General features: G+C 41.2%; 1 protein-coding gene across 7 annotated transcripts in view; it reads right to left on the bottom strand.

The window, feature by feature from the left end:
• Positions 1–9,564, bottom strand: part of pard3ab (par-3 family cell polarity regulator alpha, b) — a 289,056-nt gene extending 279,492 nt beyond the window's left edge. For all 7 annotated transcript variants that reach the window (XM_033651213.2, XM_033651215.2, XM_033651220.2 and 4 more), the window contains exon 1: positions 9,194–9,564. In XM_033651213.2, coding sequence (XP_033507104.2) covers positions 9,194–9,313 — 120 coding nt within the window. In that variant the 5' untranslated portion in view covers positions 9,314–9,564. The remainder of the gene's footprint in view (positions 1–9,193) is intronic.
• Between the last annotated feature and the right edge of the window lie 4,184 nt (positions 9,565–13,748).

The raw sequence follows: 13,748 nt of genomic DNA, 5'->3' as shown, positions 1-13,748 counted from the left end.
CGAACAGGCGACCCTCCGGTTCCCAACCCAAGTCCCTATGGACTGAGCTACTGCCGCTCAATAATAATCAGTAGAGTAATTATAAAAGTAATCTTTTTCTAGTTGAAATTGTAATTAAGTAAAGGATCTGAGCATTCCCAGATAATCTATAACTGGTAGGTCAGACAATATAGTTCAGTGTGAAAGAGTGTCAGTCAGAAAAAACTCAGGGTTTTTTTTTACACTAGAATAGGAAATTCAAAGCTAAAAGCTTTTCCAGTCTTGTGCTGCTGACATAAAATGACCAAACTAAGAGTCTATAAAGAACATTGTTCCTCTGAGCAGGCCCTTGGAGACAGCGTCTGGGCTTTGTAACCCTTCATGTTTATTATGGGAGAAAGTTGATGACTACTCAGTTATGCCTGGCCAGCTTAGTATAACTATCAGTTGAGACTATTTAAATGTTGCTGTGGCTCAAACCACAAAACTCCTGAGTAAATTCAACCTGAGCAGACCTGAATGGAGTTTGGAAAAAAAAAAACCAGCACAGAGATGAATACAACGCAGTGTTCTCAACACAAGTAATAACACTGTTCTGTAAGGAATCACTCGAATTGCTAATAACTTCAATAACATGGTCGTGCCAGATGTTTTATGGCGTCGCAGGTTACAAAAAGTGAACACAGTATATCTTTATTTTAAAATTGCATAGCTCTGATTCAACAAGACTCACGTTTAACACCCAAGTCATTAAATCCACTTGAAGTCAAATCATTATGAACTCACATTTGTGGTCGGCTTCTACAATGACTGTATTCTCCTGAAAACACACTAGCTTTCTCAGCATCCTGCCCTGGTTTTCCACAAACACCCATCTGGAGAGACACGCTAAGAATCTCTTTCACAAATAAACTACAGCCTCCAGCTGGAAGGCCTGGTCAACGAAGGTGGACAAAACATCAGAGCAGAGCAGAGCAGGGAAGATGTCATGAAACCTTTTTATAAGCTTCCTGATCCTTTTTCCTCATACCAGTTTACATTCAGGAGCTTCCTCTGTTTATGGAAGAAAGTCTACAGCTGACTGAGGGGGGAGGGGAGGGGATTGAAGACTTGACCTCAAAAACACCACCCTGTGATGCAAGCACTCATCAAGGGAACTTCAAGTGCTGGTGATAATTTTTGAAGTATCCATCACCCAAAATAGGCTGCTGTCATTCAGTCTCTGGCCTACTTTGTTTGTCTGTGGGGCCTGCTGGGGGATGCAGTGCCATATGTAACCAGCTTTGGCACACATGGTTGGGGTGCCAATGCTCAGCTGACTGGATCCACGCCAGGGTTCAAGTAATCTGTTTTCATAGCACTCTGTAAACCACTTAAGCTCTCTGTGTCATTAAGTCTCATGATATGGACTCTCATTAACTATGGTTTTGTTGGGCAGGCCCCTTCCTCCATCATGCTCAAGAGTTCAGTTTGCATCATGTCATATTAAAGACAACTCTTACAGTTTTATCTCTTGTGCTCTTATTCAATGGAGGGATCACTTACAAAAGCATCTGTGTGGATAGTTTGAGGTCAGCCTGATTTTCACACAACAGATTTGTCAGTTAACAGTGCATTTTGTGTCATTATATGTGCAAATTTTTTTTTGAGAAACTCTGAGTAAGTCTATAATCAATCAAGACAAGTCAAGTTTTAAGCTTTGTTTGAAGCAAAACTCAAGTCAGTGAAGGCAAGTCCAGGTCAAGTCTTGATTAGCAACTTACAAGTCTTACAATTTTCTTATTGTTTCAGAAGTTTACCAAGTGAAAACTTCAGACTTAATGTTTTTGGTTGCAAGTCTCATGTCAAGTCTAACAGGTTCTGTGTGTTTCAAAGAATTAGACCGTACAAAATGCAGAAATAATCTTTAATCTACCGTCAGGGTGCTGATGCTTTGATCGTTTGTTTCTTCCGTTACTGACAATTTAGGGGGGTTTCACATTCAGGACCCAGGCCTGTATCGAGTCCACTTGAAAAGGGGGTCTCCAGTACAGTTCATGTCTATTGTGGTACAAATGCATCAGGTGTGAACACCAACTATTCCAAAATACGGAAGTGGACTGTTATTCAACTACAAGGGGTTTTTAATCAGGTTTTGAAAGAGTCTCAATTAAACGCTGATGCCTCTATGTCAGACAGCAGCACAGCCCGCCACAGACAGACCCAGATCCAGCTTTACTGCTGCCTACAATGTGCAGTAGGTGCTTCCAGTGGAAGGCGAAGAGCTCCGCACCCGACAGCAGAGGCTAGGAGCAGAGCTGCACCTCGCTGCTCTGCCGGTCCCCGCTGATGACGGTGCCTGGGGCAGCAGTGTCCATTTGTGGCACCCTTTTCTACACGGTAGCTCTACAAAAATGTCACGTAAATGATGACACAAGTGTACTCAGATATGGAGCAACATTATTTAAAAAGCTGAACGGCACCTGAGTGGAGAGGGGGGGAACTGTACTCGGGCGCTGTATAAATCAATCTTACCTAATATGAAAACCGCCTTAAGGAATGTCATTTTTACTCCTACTGTGAACATTTCTGAATAACAGCATGAGCTCAACTTCTAAAATGCAAATGAACTTCAAAAGGAGAGCACCGGTCTTCCCACCATCTGAGAACTCTGCAGTCAGCATTTTACAGCCTCCCACTTCACATCTCTTTCTGTACATTAACACGCCCAAACAGCAGCTCTGCTAATGACTCGAGTCCAAGTTCACTTTCCTCCTGGGATAGCCTGCTGGCAAATGGCAAAAGTGGCATATTTCTATTATCACATCAACATCATGATGAGACACACGAGTAAGAATGATAGCTCACTTGCGTAATCTCTTCACAGTGAAGCAGCATTATTGAGTTGTGACCACAAAAAAAACAGTCATTAAAAATGCACAGCACAGCAAAGAAGCACTGTGGGAAACACGATAATGCCAACATCATCAAATGGCAAAAAGGAAAAAAAAAGTGTCTCATGTCCTACGGAAAAAAAGATGATATACTTTGCAGCTGCTGACTGCAATCATCTTTTCTGGTGTTCAACGCCTTTTATGTAATGTCAGGAATTCTATAAAAGGCTAACTTCCTGAGGTCACAGTTTTTAAGATAAAATGTTATTTGCACGGATTTCAGAGGTAGGATGAACACTTTGGATCTGTTTTTAAAGCATATATGAAGCCTCTGTGCCCTGATATTTTTCCACAATTTCACACAGGAAGCCTCACATGGCTAATTATCTCCAGTTCATTACGGTGCATCTTTAACTGACTCCTTTAGGAAATGAAATGCTGTGCCAGGTCATGTTTCAGGACATTTTTCACAGTAGTTTGGTCAAGGGCAAAGTCAGCAGCCCGGGAATCATCAGTGAAGCTTTTAATCCTGCACTGTGCCCATTTTGGAAGCAGGAACCCCTGGCTGGTACAGCCTGGTGACATGAGGATCAAACAGATGAACTGTAAAATTATTCGAGCTTACGACCCGACATGGGGTAGATCTACTGCACCTACGCTAACGGTGCAATCACATTTGAAGTTTCTTTAGCTCCAATCATAATGGAAACGAGGAATCAGTCCAGAAGTAACCTCTGACTTTAGCTCGTTTCACTGAGATTTCACTAAACCTGGACAACACTTCTGTAGAAGAAACATTTCTGACTTGGAATAACATATGCCTGGTATAAACACGCTCAATGCATGAAATAATATAACTACTGTTTCCATGACATCATAAAACAACCATGTGAAAGGAAAAGTCCTTGGGAAATCCCCTCATGATAACATCATTAGTGCCACATAGGCATTGTAAGCAAGAAAACAAGAGATAAGAAAAGCATCACTGTGTAAGCAGAGAATCACGTACAAGCTCAAGGGGCAGTTGTTTTTTAAATTTCTTTACAGCCTGTAAAAACTGTTGCTCAAAAGGTAGGGCTGGGGAATATACTGTTATTATAATGATAATGTGATATAAGAACAGATATCGTCTTAGATTTTGGATATCGTATACGCATAGTTTTTTCCTGGTTTTAATGGCTTCACTACAGTACAACACTACATAAAATGTCACAAAAGTTTTATTTTCTGTTGGTTTTGCTGAAGGACAGCCGGCTAGTTGGGTTAACTTGCGTGAACATAGAGCCAAGTGCCCACCCTCAGGTCTCTATTAGTTAGCCAACATTAGCCTTGGCCACTCTGCACTACACAGCACCTGGGTCGCGTAGGAGCTAGTAGCAGCGCTGCTCATTTTACGATCACAGCTGGTAACCCCGTCCCGGTGGTGGGATAGGGTTGCAGCTGAAACATGGTGGCCATCCTCCAGTCTCCTCTCAGGTAGCCTTTGTGAGTAAGCATCTTCATTTTGAGCTGCAAAACCCCTCTAGCATTGTTAATATGTTAGCACCACTGGCTGTGCTGACACTGCCAATGGTGCTAACATTAGTTAACAATGCTAAAGGAGGTTTGCTCAAAACTGGGCGGCTAACTCATCAGGGCGACCTGGGCACAATGTATCCACAGCGACACTGTTGGGTTGGGACGGTGTTACACATGGTAATCTCCGCATGAGAGGCACGGCTAGTTAATATTAGCTCCCACCAGATTAGATACTGAGCAGTGCAGTAAACTGAAGAGTCGCAAAATTAACCAATAGACGGACATGCATAACTGGTCAAACCGATTTACGGTTAACCATTGACAGTCCTATATCAGACTACTCTAGCTGTTAAGTTATTTGCCTTTACCTACTTGGCCAAACCATTAACACTATTAACTAGCCTGTTTTGCCAAAGTGCAAATAATCAACCCTACAATATTGTCACAATATCTATCGAGGTATATGGTAAAAAATATCATCATTTTTCTTCATATCGCTCAGCGCTACTCAAAGTTCACCTGTGCATTGTTCTCACTTTACCACACATTTGTCAAAATAGGTGCTTGAATCATTCCTTGGCAATTGTGGTGAACACTTGACACAAGCTTCAGACTGCAACAATGACAAACAGTTGCAAAAGTATACCCATGAGGTTTGAGGTAAGGCAAACTCAGACAGACAAACTCAGTGCCTTATTAAACCATGCCTCTGTCAGTGTGAGCACTCCACACCCTTCGACCCTGACACTTAGCGCACTCTTGGACACATGACACTATGATCCTTCCTCATTATCATATTGAGTCTCATGTCCCTTATATGCATGCAATTATGTCGCTCTTTGGAACAAAATAGGGCCGACTTTAAGAGTGGGAGGTTTTCCTTTGAAGATGTGGCACATTTCTGGTGGCGAGCATGTTAAGCTGTGAGACTGTAACAGAAGCAGTTAACTCTCGCAGCATGAAGGACTGCTTATCTCCGGGCTCCGTCCACCATCAAAGGCTCCTGCACACTAATTAATAACAGTCATATGTGCAATTGATTGTATAATATCCTGAGCACATGGCAGCACAGAGAAATGACATCAAGGCAAGATTAAAGACTGATTGGAGTCAGTCAGAAACAACACTGCTCATAACCTATATGATGATTTTCTGAGCTCAGTCCTCCTTAAGGTTGGTTATCTTTAGATTATTGGCTACATCTTATCCAACCTGTGAAAATTCAAGTTTGACACATGATCTAAGCACATTTCTCTTCGTATCTGTCGTTGAATATAACCACATTTTGTTATGTAACAAAGTAGAACTGTCTTCTGTCTGGTTTCCTATGTAAAAACTTCCATTAAACAGAGGAAAACTGAGAGCATGTCATTATTTTGCAACTTTGGTCATTTCAGTATTGGTGGATACCAAAAGGTAGCATTGAAACCTGGTATGATTGGAAGATTACGCTAATCCTTATATTATCTTATTCATACACCAAAAACCAAAGATTTGCTGGTTTCAGCTTCTCAAAAGAGAGATTTAAATGCTTTCTTTTGTTTTATGTAAACTGTAAATTTACTATGTTTGGATTTCTGTCTGTTGGTCACAGCAATTTGAGGACTCCATAGTCGGCTCTGGGGACTTGTGATGAAAATTTTTATACACTTTTTGGCCTTTTTTTAATATTAAACAACTAAATAATGGAAAATATTGAAAGTTGATAATCAAAATATCCCTAGTAGTGGCACATACATGAAAGCTGCTGCTTTAATGGATTCAAAATTGAAGTAATTACGCACCAATCGACATATTTCTACTGCTTGTTTCCCCCCAAAAAATAGACACCTGCTCCTATTATCTGCAACAGGTCAATGTCATGTTAAATCTGTCTGCCTCGACAGTCAAATATGTGCACAATAGCCCAGACTTCTCCGGAGGAAACTCCAGCAGTGTGAAGCTGTAATGGAAATCTGCCTTGTGCAATGTGGACACAACAATCCAGACACCTGATATCCCCCTGGAGGCTACTGAGCGTTTAAAAAACAGTTAAAGAGAGACCAATCTCATGGTCCTTCTGACGTGCCAATGCTTATGTCACTTGTGGGTTCGGAGCATTGAACCACCAGACGGTTTTCCAGTCAAGGGTGTCATTTTAAATGCTTGCCACACTTAGTCAAATGGGTGAGAATCCACCCTATGATCTGTGGAAGGAAAAAGAGCAGTGGAGGATAATCAGACACCGTTTCACTTCTCAAGACGTTCAGAGACTTTGAAGCTGGCAAAAACTGCTCTCTCTCTCTCTCTCTCTCTCTCTCTCTCTCTCTCTCTCTCTCTCTCTCTCTCTCTCTCTCTCTCTCTCTCTCAAGTCCAGTAAGATCACTGTGTGAGTGTTGTACAAACAGTGTCAATGCGCTCATCCTTGTGTCCTCATCTTTCTAATTCCACAGTTAAGGCTTAAGGCCCTCAGAAGTGGACTCTTTCTTTTCTGCAGGAAGCATTCCTCTCTAATGACAGGGGAAGACGGTTCATACAAACACTAAAGCAGGAAAAACAAACTCAAATTTGGGCCTCTTATTAAGGGCGGGCTGACCGAAAAAGCTGTGATCTTCAACACAACATCTGTGACTGAAAGACTTTCTGAGACACTTGCGCGACATGAAACACTAAAAATGCCCAACCTCGGTCAGATGAAATGTAGGCAGGGTGGGACACGAGCAATAAACGCACATCCAAGGTGATAAAATGACATGGGTGTTGTATTTTTAGGCTGTGTGTTTTGTTGTGGGTGAGAAGTTCATGAGGAGCCCCGGGATTTTTATTCATTATTTTGGGTATTTTAGATCAAAGCTTGAAGAAGACAGAATGAGAATTGAATGTGTGGCCTCATTTCAAGCACACAGGCACAATTCACCCTCTGCTTTAAACAGCAGTACAGTTGCCCTTTCCTTAATTGTGATAATAACCTCAAAAACAAACACTACAGTTATCTGAGCTTCAAGCCAGATGCAATACTGACTTCAACTGGTAACTTGGATATGGCTATATAGTGATACAACTGTCACCGTCAGACAGTCAAATTCATTTATTCCAAGAAAAACGTCGCATTACTTGACTCATCTCAGAAAGCTACACACCCTGACTAAATCTATGGAGGACAAACAAGTCCTTATTTTTTCTTTTCAAGATCAGACAAACAAAATCTCAATTTACATGAAGTCAAAGAGGAGTTGATACCTTTTTTATACAACCAAGGTGGAGAGAGTAGTTCAACAAGGTCCACTAACAAGGTATGAGCAGCTCTTTACCTGCCTCTAAGCTACGCAGAGATATTCTCCTGCGCTCCTCTGTCTGCTCACACTGAATTATTCAAAGGAGAGGAGGATACAGTATGACTTCTAGGTCACTATCATTACAACAAAAAGAGACAGCCTTAAAGTTAGCACATAGACAGGAAAAGTGTTCATTATTTATGAAACGTGAGCAGCTGCTTTAACATATTTGTACCTTAAACAAAGGCTGGGCAATAGGCAAAATTCGATTTACCAACAGTGAATCTACTGCCGCCCCACATTTACTGTTGTCACTTCCCCCTAAAAAAAAAGTCTGAATGCTAAATGGAGATAAATTATGTAAACTTCTATTTATAATGAATTTGAGCAAAAGTTGTATTGATGTCGACGGCAAAAAATGAGTGGGCTTCATTGAATTTTAGTGGAATAAACACAATTTCAAGGATCGAGGAAAACTTAAAACACTGTTTAAAAATGCTCCTGTACCCCCCAGTCTCACGTTATCTGATCCAGCCAGGAAACCTTGCACATAAAGCACCTAGCCGGTTCAAAGGTTACCTGCTGCTACCCTAACACCATGCTACACGTTTTCTTAGGGTTCACTTTTATCTCCAAGATTTATGTGTCAGGTCCATGCCTCCACCAGTCAGCTGGAGCTTGGCACTGCAGTTTCCCTCCCTATCCTGCAGGGCCTGGTGCCTGCTCAGACAGCCATGCAGCTGCAGGCAGCTTCTTCACTTTTGAGATCTGCATTCAGTCCAAAACCATAATGCAACATTAACTTGTCAAAAAAAAAGACCTTTATTTTTGCTTTTCCTTAATGCATTTGAAGCATCACTGATTAACTTCAGCTCTCATCATTTGTCTGTACTTGCAAACTCCAGCTAACCCTCCCTGCCAGCATAATAAGTTAAGTAAAAGTCGAACAAAGAGGAGCTTTTGCTGTTTTCCGTGATGGACACTTTCAAATTAAACAGGCTAAGCTGGTGGGACTTTCCTGCTGATAATTACATTGCTCTGAACCGAAGCCTGAACGCCTCACACTGCAGTCCTACTTTTGCAGCCTGCTGGCTAACTTGCTAGTAGGCTAATCTCTGCTGGCAACTTTCAGAGGCATGAGCTGAGGTCTTACAACTAGGTTACTAACTCTACTAACGTGTGTTTACGCGTTTAAGTGTTAGAAACACTCACTTTGTGCTTCTACGCTTCAACAAACCACGGGCTGCTTTGTTCAGTGCCACAGTTAGAATCCCAGAGGAAGTTTTGTGGGTTTACAAACACAAGAACCACAATGGCGGTGCGCCTTTCTTTGAAAGCTGCAACACACAGCGAACAGCAGCACGCGCGTGCAGATTACGTGCGCTCGTGAGCTGAACAAACTGTGCAGCACGAGCACAAGACAGCAGAAACGGGCGCCCCGTTACCTCTTCTTTGCATCTATTTCAACTTAGCGCCATATTGAGTGCGCCTGCAGAGCCCCCAGGACGTCGCAACATCGTTTCCAGGAAAACAAAAGCCGCAAGAAAACAAAGTAGGGCGCCCACTTACCTTGGCTATAGCCTTCTTGTATCTCATGACAGCCTGCTGGATGAGTGTGTGGACTTTAATATTTCCATCCCCGCACGGCACCACCACCCGGGTCCTGCCAAAACACACCGTGACTTTCATGGTTTAGTATCCGAGATCTTGCCCAGATTCGGAGTAAAACTGAGAAGAGGAGGAGGAGGAGAAATCCGTGTGAAAATACAAAAGGAGCATGGGTTTTTGTTTGCTCGGCTCCGCGGCTGCCCCGGTATTCCTTTAAAGAAGCGGGGACTAGAGGTCTTTCCGCTTCTCCCCGCCGGACGACATTGTTTTCTGTGTGTTTTCAGACCACCTGTTTAGCTTCTCTCTCCCTCCTTCCCTCTCTCCCAATCCCCGTCTCTGTCCCTCTCTGCTGAGCTAATGCTCGGTCACATGGTGCGTTTGGGGATGTCGGAATCCAGAGTTTAACGTCCAGCACGGTTGACAAAGGAGTCGTCAGTGATTGCAAATTTGAGCAAATATGTTTTGTTGGTATGACGGGGACAAATCAATATATATATATATATATATATATATATATATATATATATATATATATATATATATACATGATATTGAAAGAGCGTTAATTTTCTTGACTGTTTAGTTTTCAAATCAAAAGGTAGCCTAGGCTAATAATTGGCCATCAATCACTGCTCTATGTTGTTCCCATTTTCTCCACCTTATTTATTACTTTTCACATTTAAGAAAACATGTATAGATAAATACAGGATTTTATTTCTTTTCCTTTCACCCCCTAGGAGCAAACAGTCAGATAAATTCCAGTATGAAATAATAGTGTGCCCCCATTAACAAAAAGAAACAACAGTAATAGACAAAGCGTGTGTATGTGTGCACAACGACGCCTACAATTTAAAGTTCTACAGCAGATGTTGAGAACCAACAGTACAACAACCTCAAAGCTGATCATGCGGACATGTGATAAAAGGTTGCCATACACTGTTAAAACTGTCCTTAGCTCCTCCTAGAGCAAACCTTATCATCTCTCACTTCAAAATTCTAACGTATCTCTGACCCAGTGATTAAAAGAATGGGGTGTTGCCTGCTTCCAGTTAAGTAATATAAGTCATCTCCTACTCTAAAAGGGTGACATAAAGATGATCGTCACTTGAATACCAAAACTGGCTGTAGGAGGATTTGGATCAATTGTTCTCCCAAGTATTTTGGAAAAGGCTTCAAAAATGGAGAGCCGGTCAACTGAGAGACCTGAGAAAACTTTATAACCTCCTGATGACATGGGTAGCCTCTGATTAATGGCTGGGATACTAAGAAATAAAGGAAAGTGTGGTTCTTAATCAACAGATGTGTGGCATTTAGGGGGCAGGGAGTGTAGTTTATTATCAGCCTATATTTAATTAAGGGAAATCTGTATATTTTTAATAGTTGTAGGTGTATGTGTACTCCCAAATCCTGTTGTTGTCTCAACTTTTGTGGTTTTTGTTTATAGAAAACATTGTCCCGTAAAGAGGGAGCAGCTGCAGCAAGTGTTTAGCTAAGAGTTTAATTGCATGCAATGAAGCCAGGATAATTTAACAACCACTTTAGGATATTAATTAATTAACAGATCCATTAGGCTACATGACAAATATGCAGTCTGAAGTCATCTAGTAGCTGCAGCATGAAGTAGTTTTGTCCAACTAATCAATTTTATTCTATGCTTACCTTTTACATTGTTCTGAGCAAGTTTAAAATACCCCAGAAGATTAAATCTAGGACTTCTATCTGTGTTTTTATGTTTACAAGCAGTACCTGAAGGCATCAGAGGAGTAGGGAAGGCCCATGGGAAGGCCACGGTTGCAGTCTGGCCCCCCGCTGTGGTAAGGCTGGGTAATGTTTGGCATGCAGAGAAGCAACACACACAGACGACAGCAGTGGTTAGAATGGTATAAAAATCAATATATTGAATGTAAACTATGCAGATTACAGCTACTGCAGCATTTAATGTGTCTTTAAGAGAATAGAAAGTGAAGTGAAGACATGTTTCTTTTCCTCTTTTGTTACTGGACTGGTTTAATGTTTGGGTTTGAGTTTAGATTTAAAGTTAAAATTAGGATTGGGCAGGCAACTTTATAAGTAATGTAGGTCTTCATAAGTGATAGCCGTCAGTTATTAAGAGCACACTTCTTTTTTTTTCTTTGCTAAGCAACTATATATATAGCTTTATTACTGCACTTAATGATACATCATCACTTGTTAAAAGCCGCAGGTCTTCTTGTGCACCTGCTTCTTCCCTATTTCAGTCCACTTTTCCACCCAGGTCTGAAATCTAACCAAACCCCTAAACGAAAAGCAGTCCAAATCCGCCTGGGGAGCTTTTAGGAACAGCTGCCTCGGCACATGCACCACATGGATGGATTTGTACTGCTGAACACGTCTGTGCCAAAGAGACCAGTAAGAAACATCCACCTGAGACAGTAGATCGCATTTCATATTTGCTCCAGCTTTTCCAAAAGTCAGTTATCATATTCCTCTCCACCCAATTACTTTTTTTATTACAGGTATGATTTGAAACAGACACATTTTGTAGTGTGCATCAGGACATCCTTTCTCTGTCTCCTGATTGAAGAGTGGGTTATACTGCCCATAAGGCCATGACGGGCTTCGACACAAAGTTTAATGAGAACATGAAAAGAGAGGAGAGCCGCTGAATTTCAAGTATGTGGAAAGTGTGTGTGTGGTTTACATGGGCACCAGTTAAATGGGACCGCTCTACCATTCAGTGCCAGCATGCAGCTGTGAGACTATTTTAACTCTTAACACAGCTGGAGCGCTCACATGCCACCAACCACAGCCCCAGCAGCTGTCACAACGCATTAAACAGCCTCAACTTGAGAGAATATGAGCACTTGTTCATGGTGGTTTTCACATAAGGTAACACGAGGGAAATGTGCAATCACATTTATGAGATGAAAAATAATACAGGGGCTATTTTTAGTAAAGGGGACTGTTGTAGGTGTTACAATAGACTACATTTTAGACGTTTAGCAGATAGTCTGGCCCAAAGCTACATACAATCCAGTGGTAGAATGTGCTTCAGTTTTTTCACAATAGACATAACAATAGTACAGTAGCAAGGTCAAAGGTCAAAACTACCTTGCCCAAGGATTGTTTTTACTTGAGTGGTGGTGGGGAAGTCCTCAGAAGCTCTTTTCCAAAGCATCCATCTTCATCTTAACTGCATGTTACATGCAAACTCCACCTACTTTTAAAGACCACGAGTTGTGGCTAAAGCTCCAGAAGCAGCTTGTAAGAGGGCCTTGAGTTCTTTTCTCTCTGTTATTCTCTGTCAAACTTCTGTTTTAAGGTCAAGAATAAACTTTTAGACTCACCAGCTGTAAAGTATTTGACAGAAGTTGGCACATACCTCAAGAGCAACCAAGTGCAGTATTATGGGTCTTTGGACACAATTAAAGTATGATAGTATTGATTGTGTAGCCTATTTTTCAGGTTGCAGATTGGATGCAAGTGATTTGCATCATATTGAATTGAAGTCAATTCAGTTCAATTCTATTCCATCAGTTCAGTTCAATTCAGTTGTTTAATTCAATTGTATTCAATTCAGCCAATTCAGTTATGTCAAAATTAACCATTCGGTCCAGTTAAATTCAATTCAGTTCAATCAGTTCAGTTGTTTAATTCAATTAAATTCAATTCAATCAATTCAGTTCAGTCCAGTTCAATTCAATTCAGTTAATCCAGTTATATCTAATTTAATCAATTCAGTTCAGTTCAATTAAAGCAACTTTCTTGCATTTCACACAGCACTTAGAAAAAATTTGAACATCCACAACTCCCGCCTCCCTCCAAAGTCCCATCCCCCTCCTCTTGCAACTCCACCTCCCTCCATTATGTCCTCATTATAGACGTAGACGTTGGCAAGGTAACGATAGATACATGGAAGAGGACAGCGAGTGTAACGTTACAACAAAGACAGTCAAACGCAACCCCGGAGTTTTAAAACTCAACCGGAGTCAGTGATGACTGATGAGTTTTAGAATAAGGTTTCAGTGCTAACGTTATATAGTAACGTTAACTTTACTAGTAAGTGGAAACGCACAAGGAAGATAACGTTTATGTTTCAGAGGCTACGCTACAGTAGGCAACAGTTTTACCACAAAGTATGACTTTCTTGACCTTAAAATGTATGTTTTAAATTCATTAACAACATATTTAGATTTCATGTCGCAACTCAAACGGGAAAAAAAGATAATATTGTTCTCCCCATTCACTGCCATTCATATTTTTTCTGATCTAAGGTCCCATGAGCTCTACCAGAAGGGGTGTGACTTCGGCACTCTATAGAACTTTATTTATCCCAAAGGTACTATCTCATATGCTTAATCAGGGACGTGCTCAGGTACTTCCTGAAGTTGTCCAAGCCCCAGCCCCTTTGCCCTCTTTGGCTGAGCTGCCCCTCTGGAGGACAAAAAAGTTGTTTTTTTTTGCCTTTGTGGGAATAAAATACAAGTTGGCCATAATTATTAAAGTTAGACTAAGTTGTATTAAAATAAATGAATTG

This window comes from Epinephelus lanceolatus, chromosome 12 (assembly GCF_041903045.1).
Source record: "Epinephelus lanceolatus isolate andai-2023 chromosome 12, ASM4190304v1, whole genome shotgun sequence".
Classification (NCBI taxonomy): domain Eukaryota; kingdom Metazoa; phylum Chordata; class Actinopteri; order Perciformes; family Serranidae; genus Epinephelus; species Epinephelus lanceolatus.
This window is presented reverse-complemented; position numbering and strand designations above follow the sequence as displayed.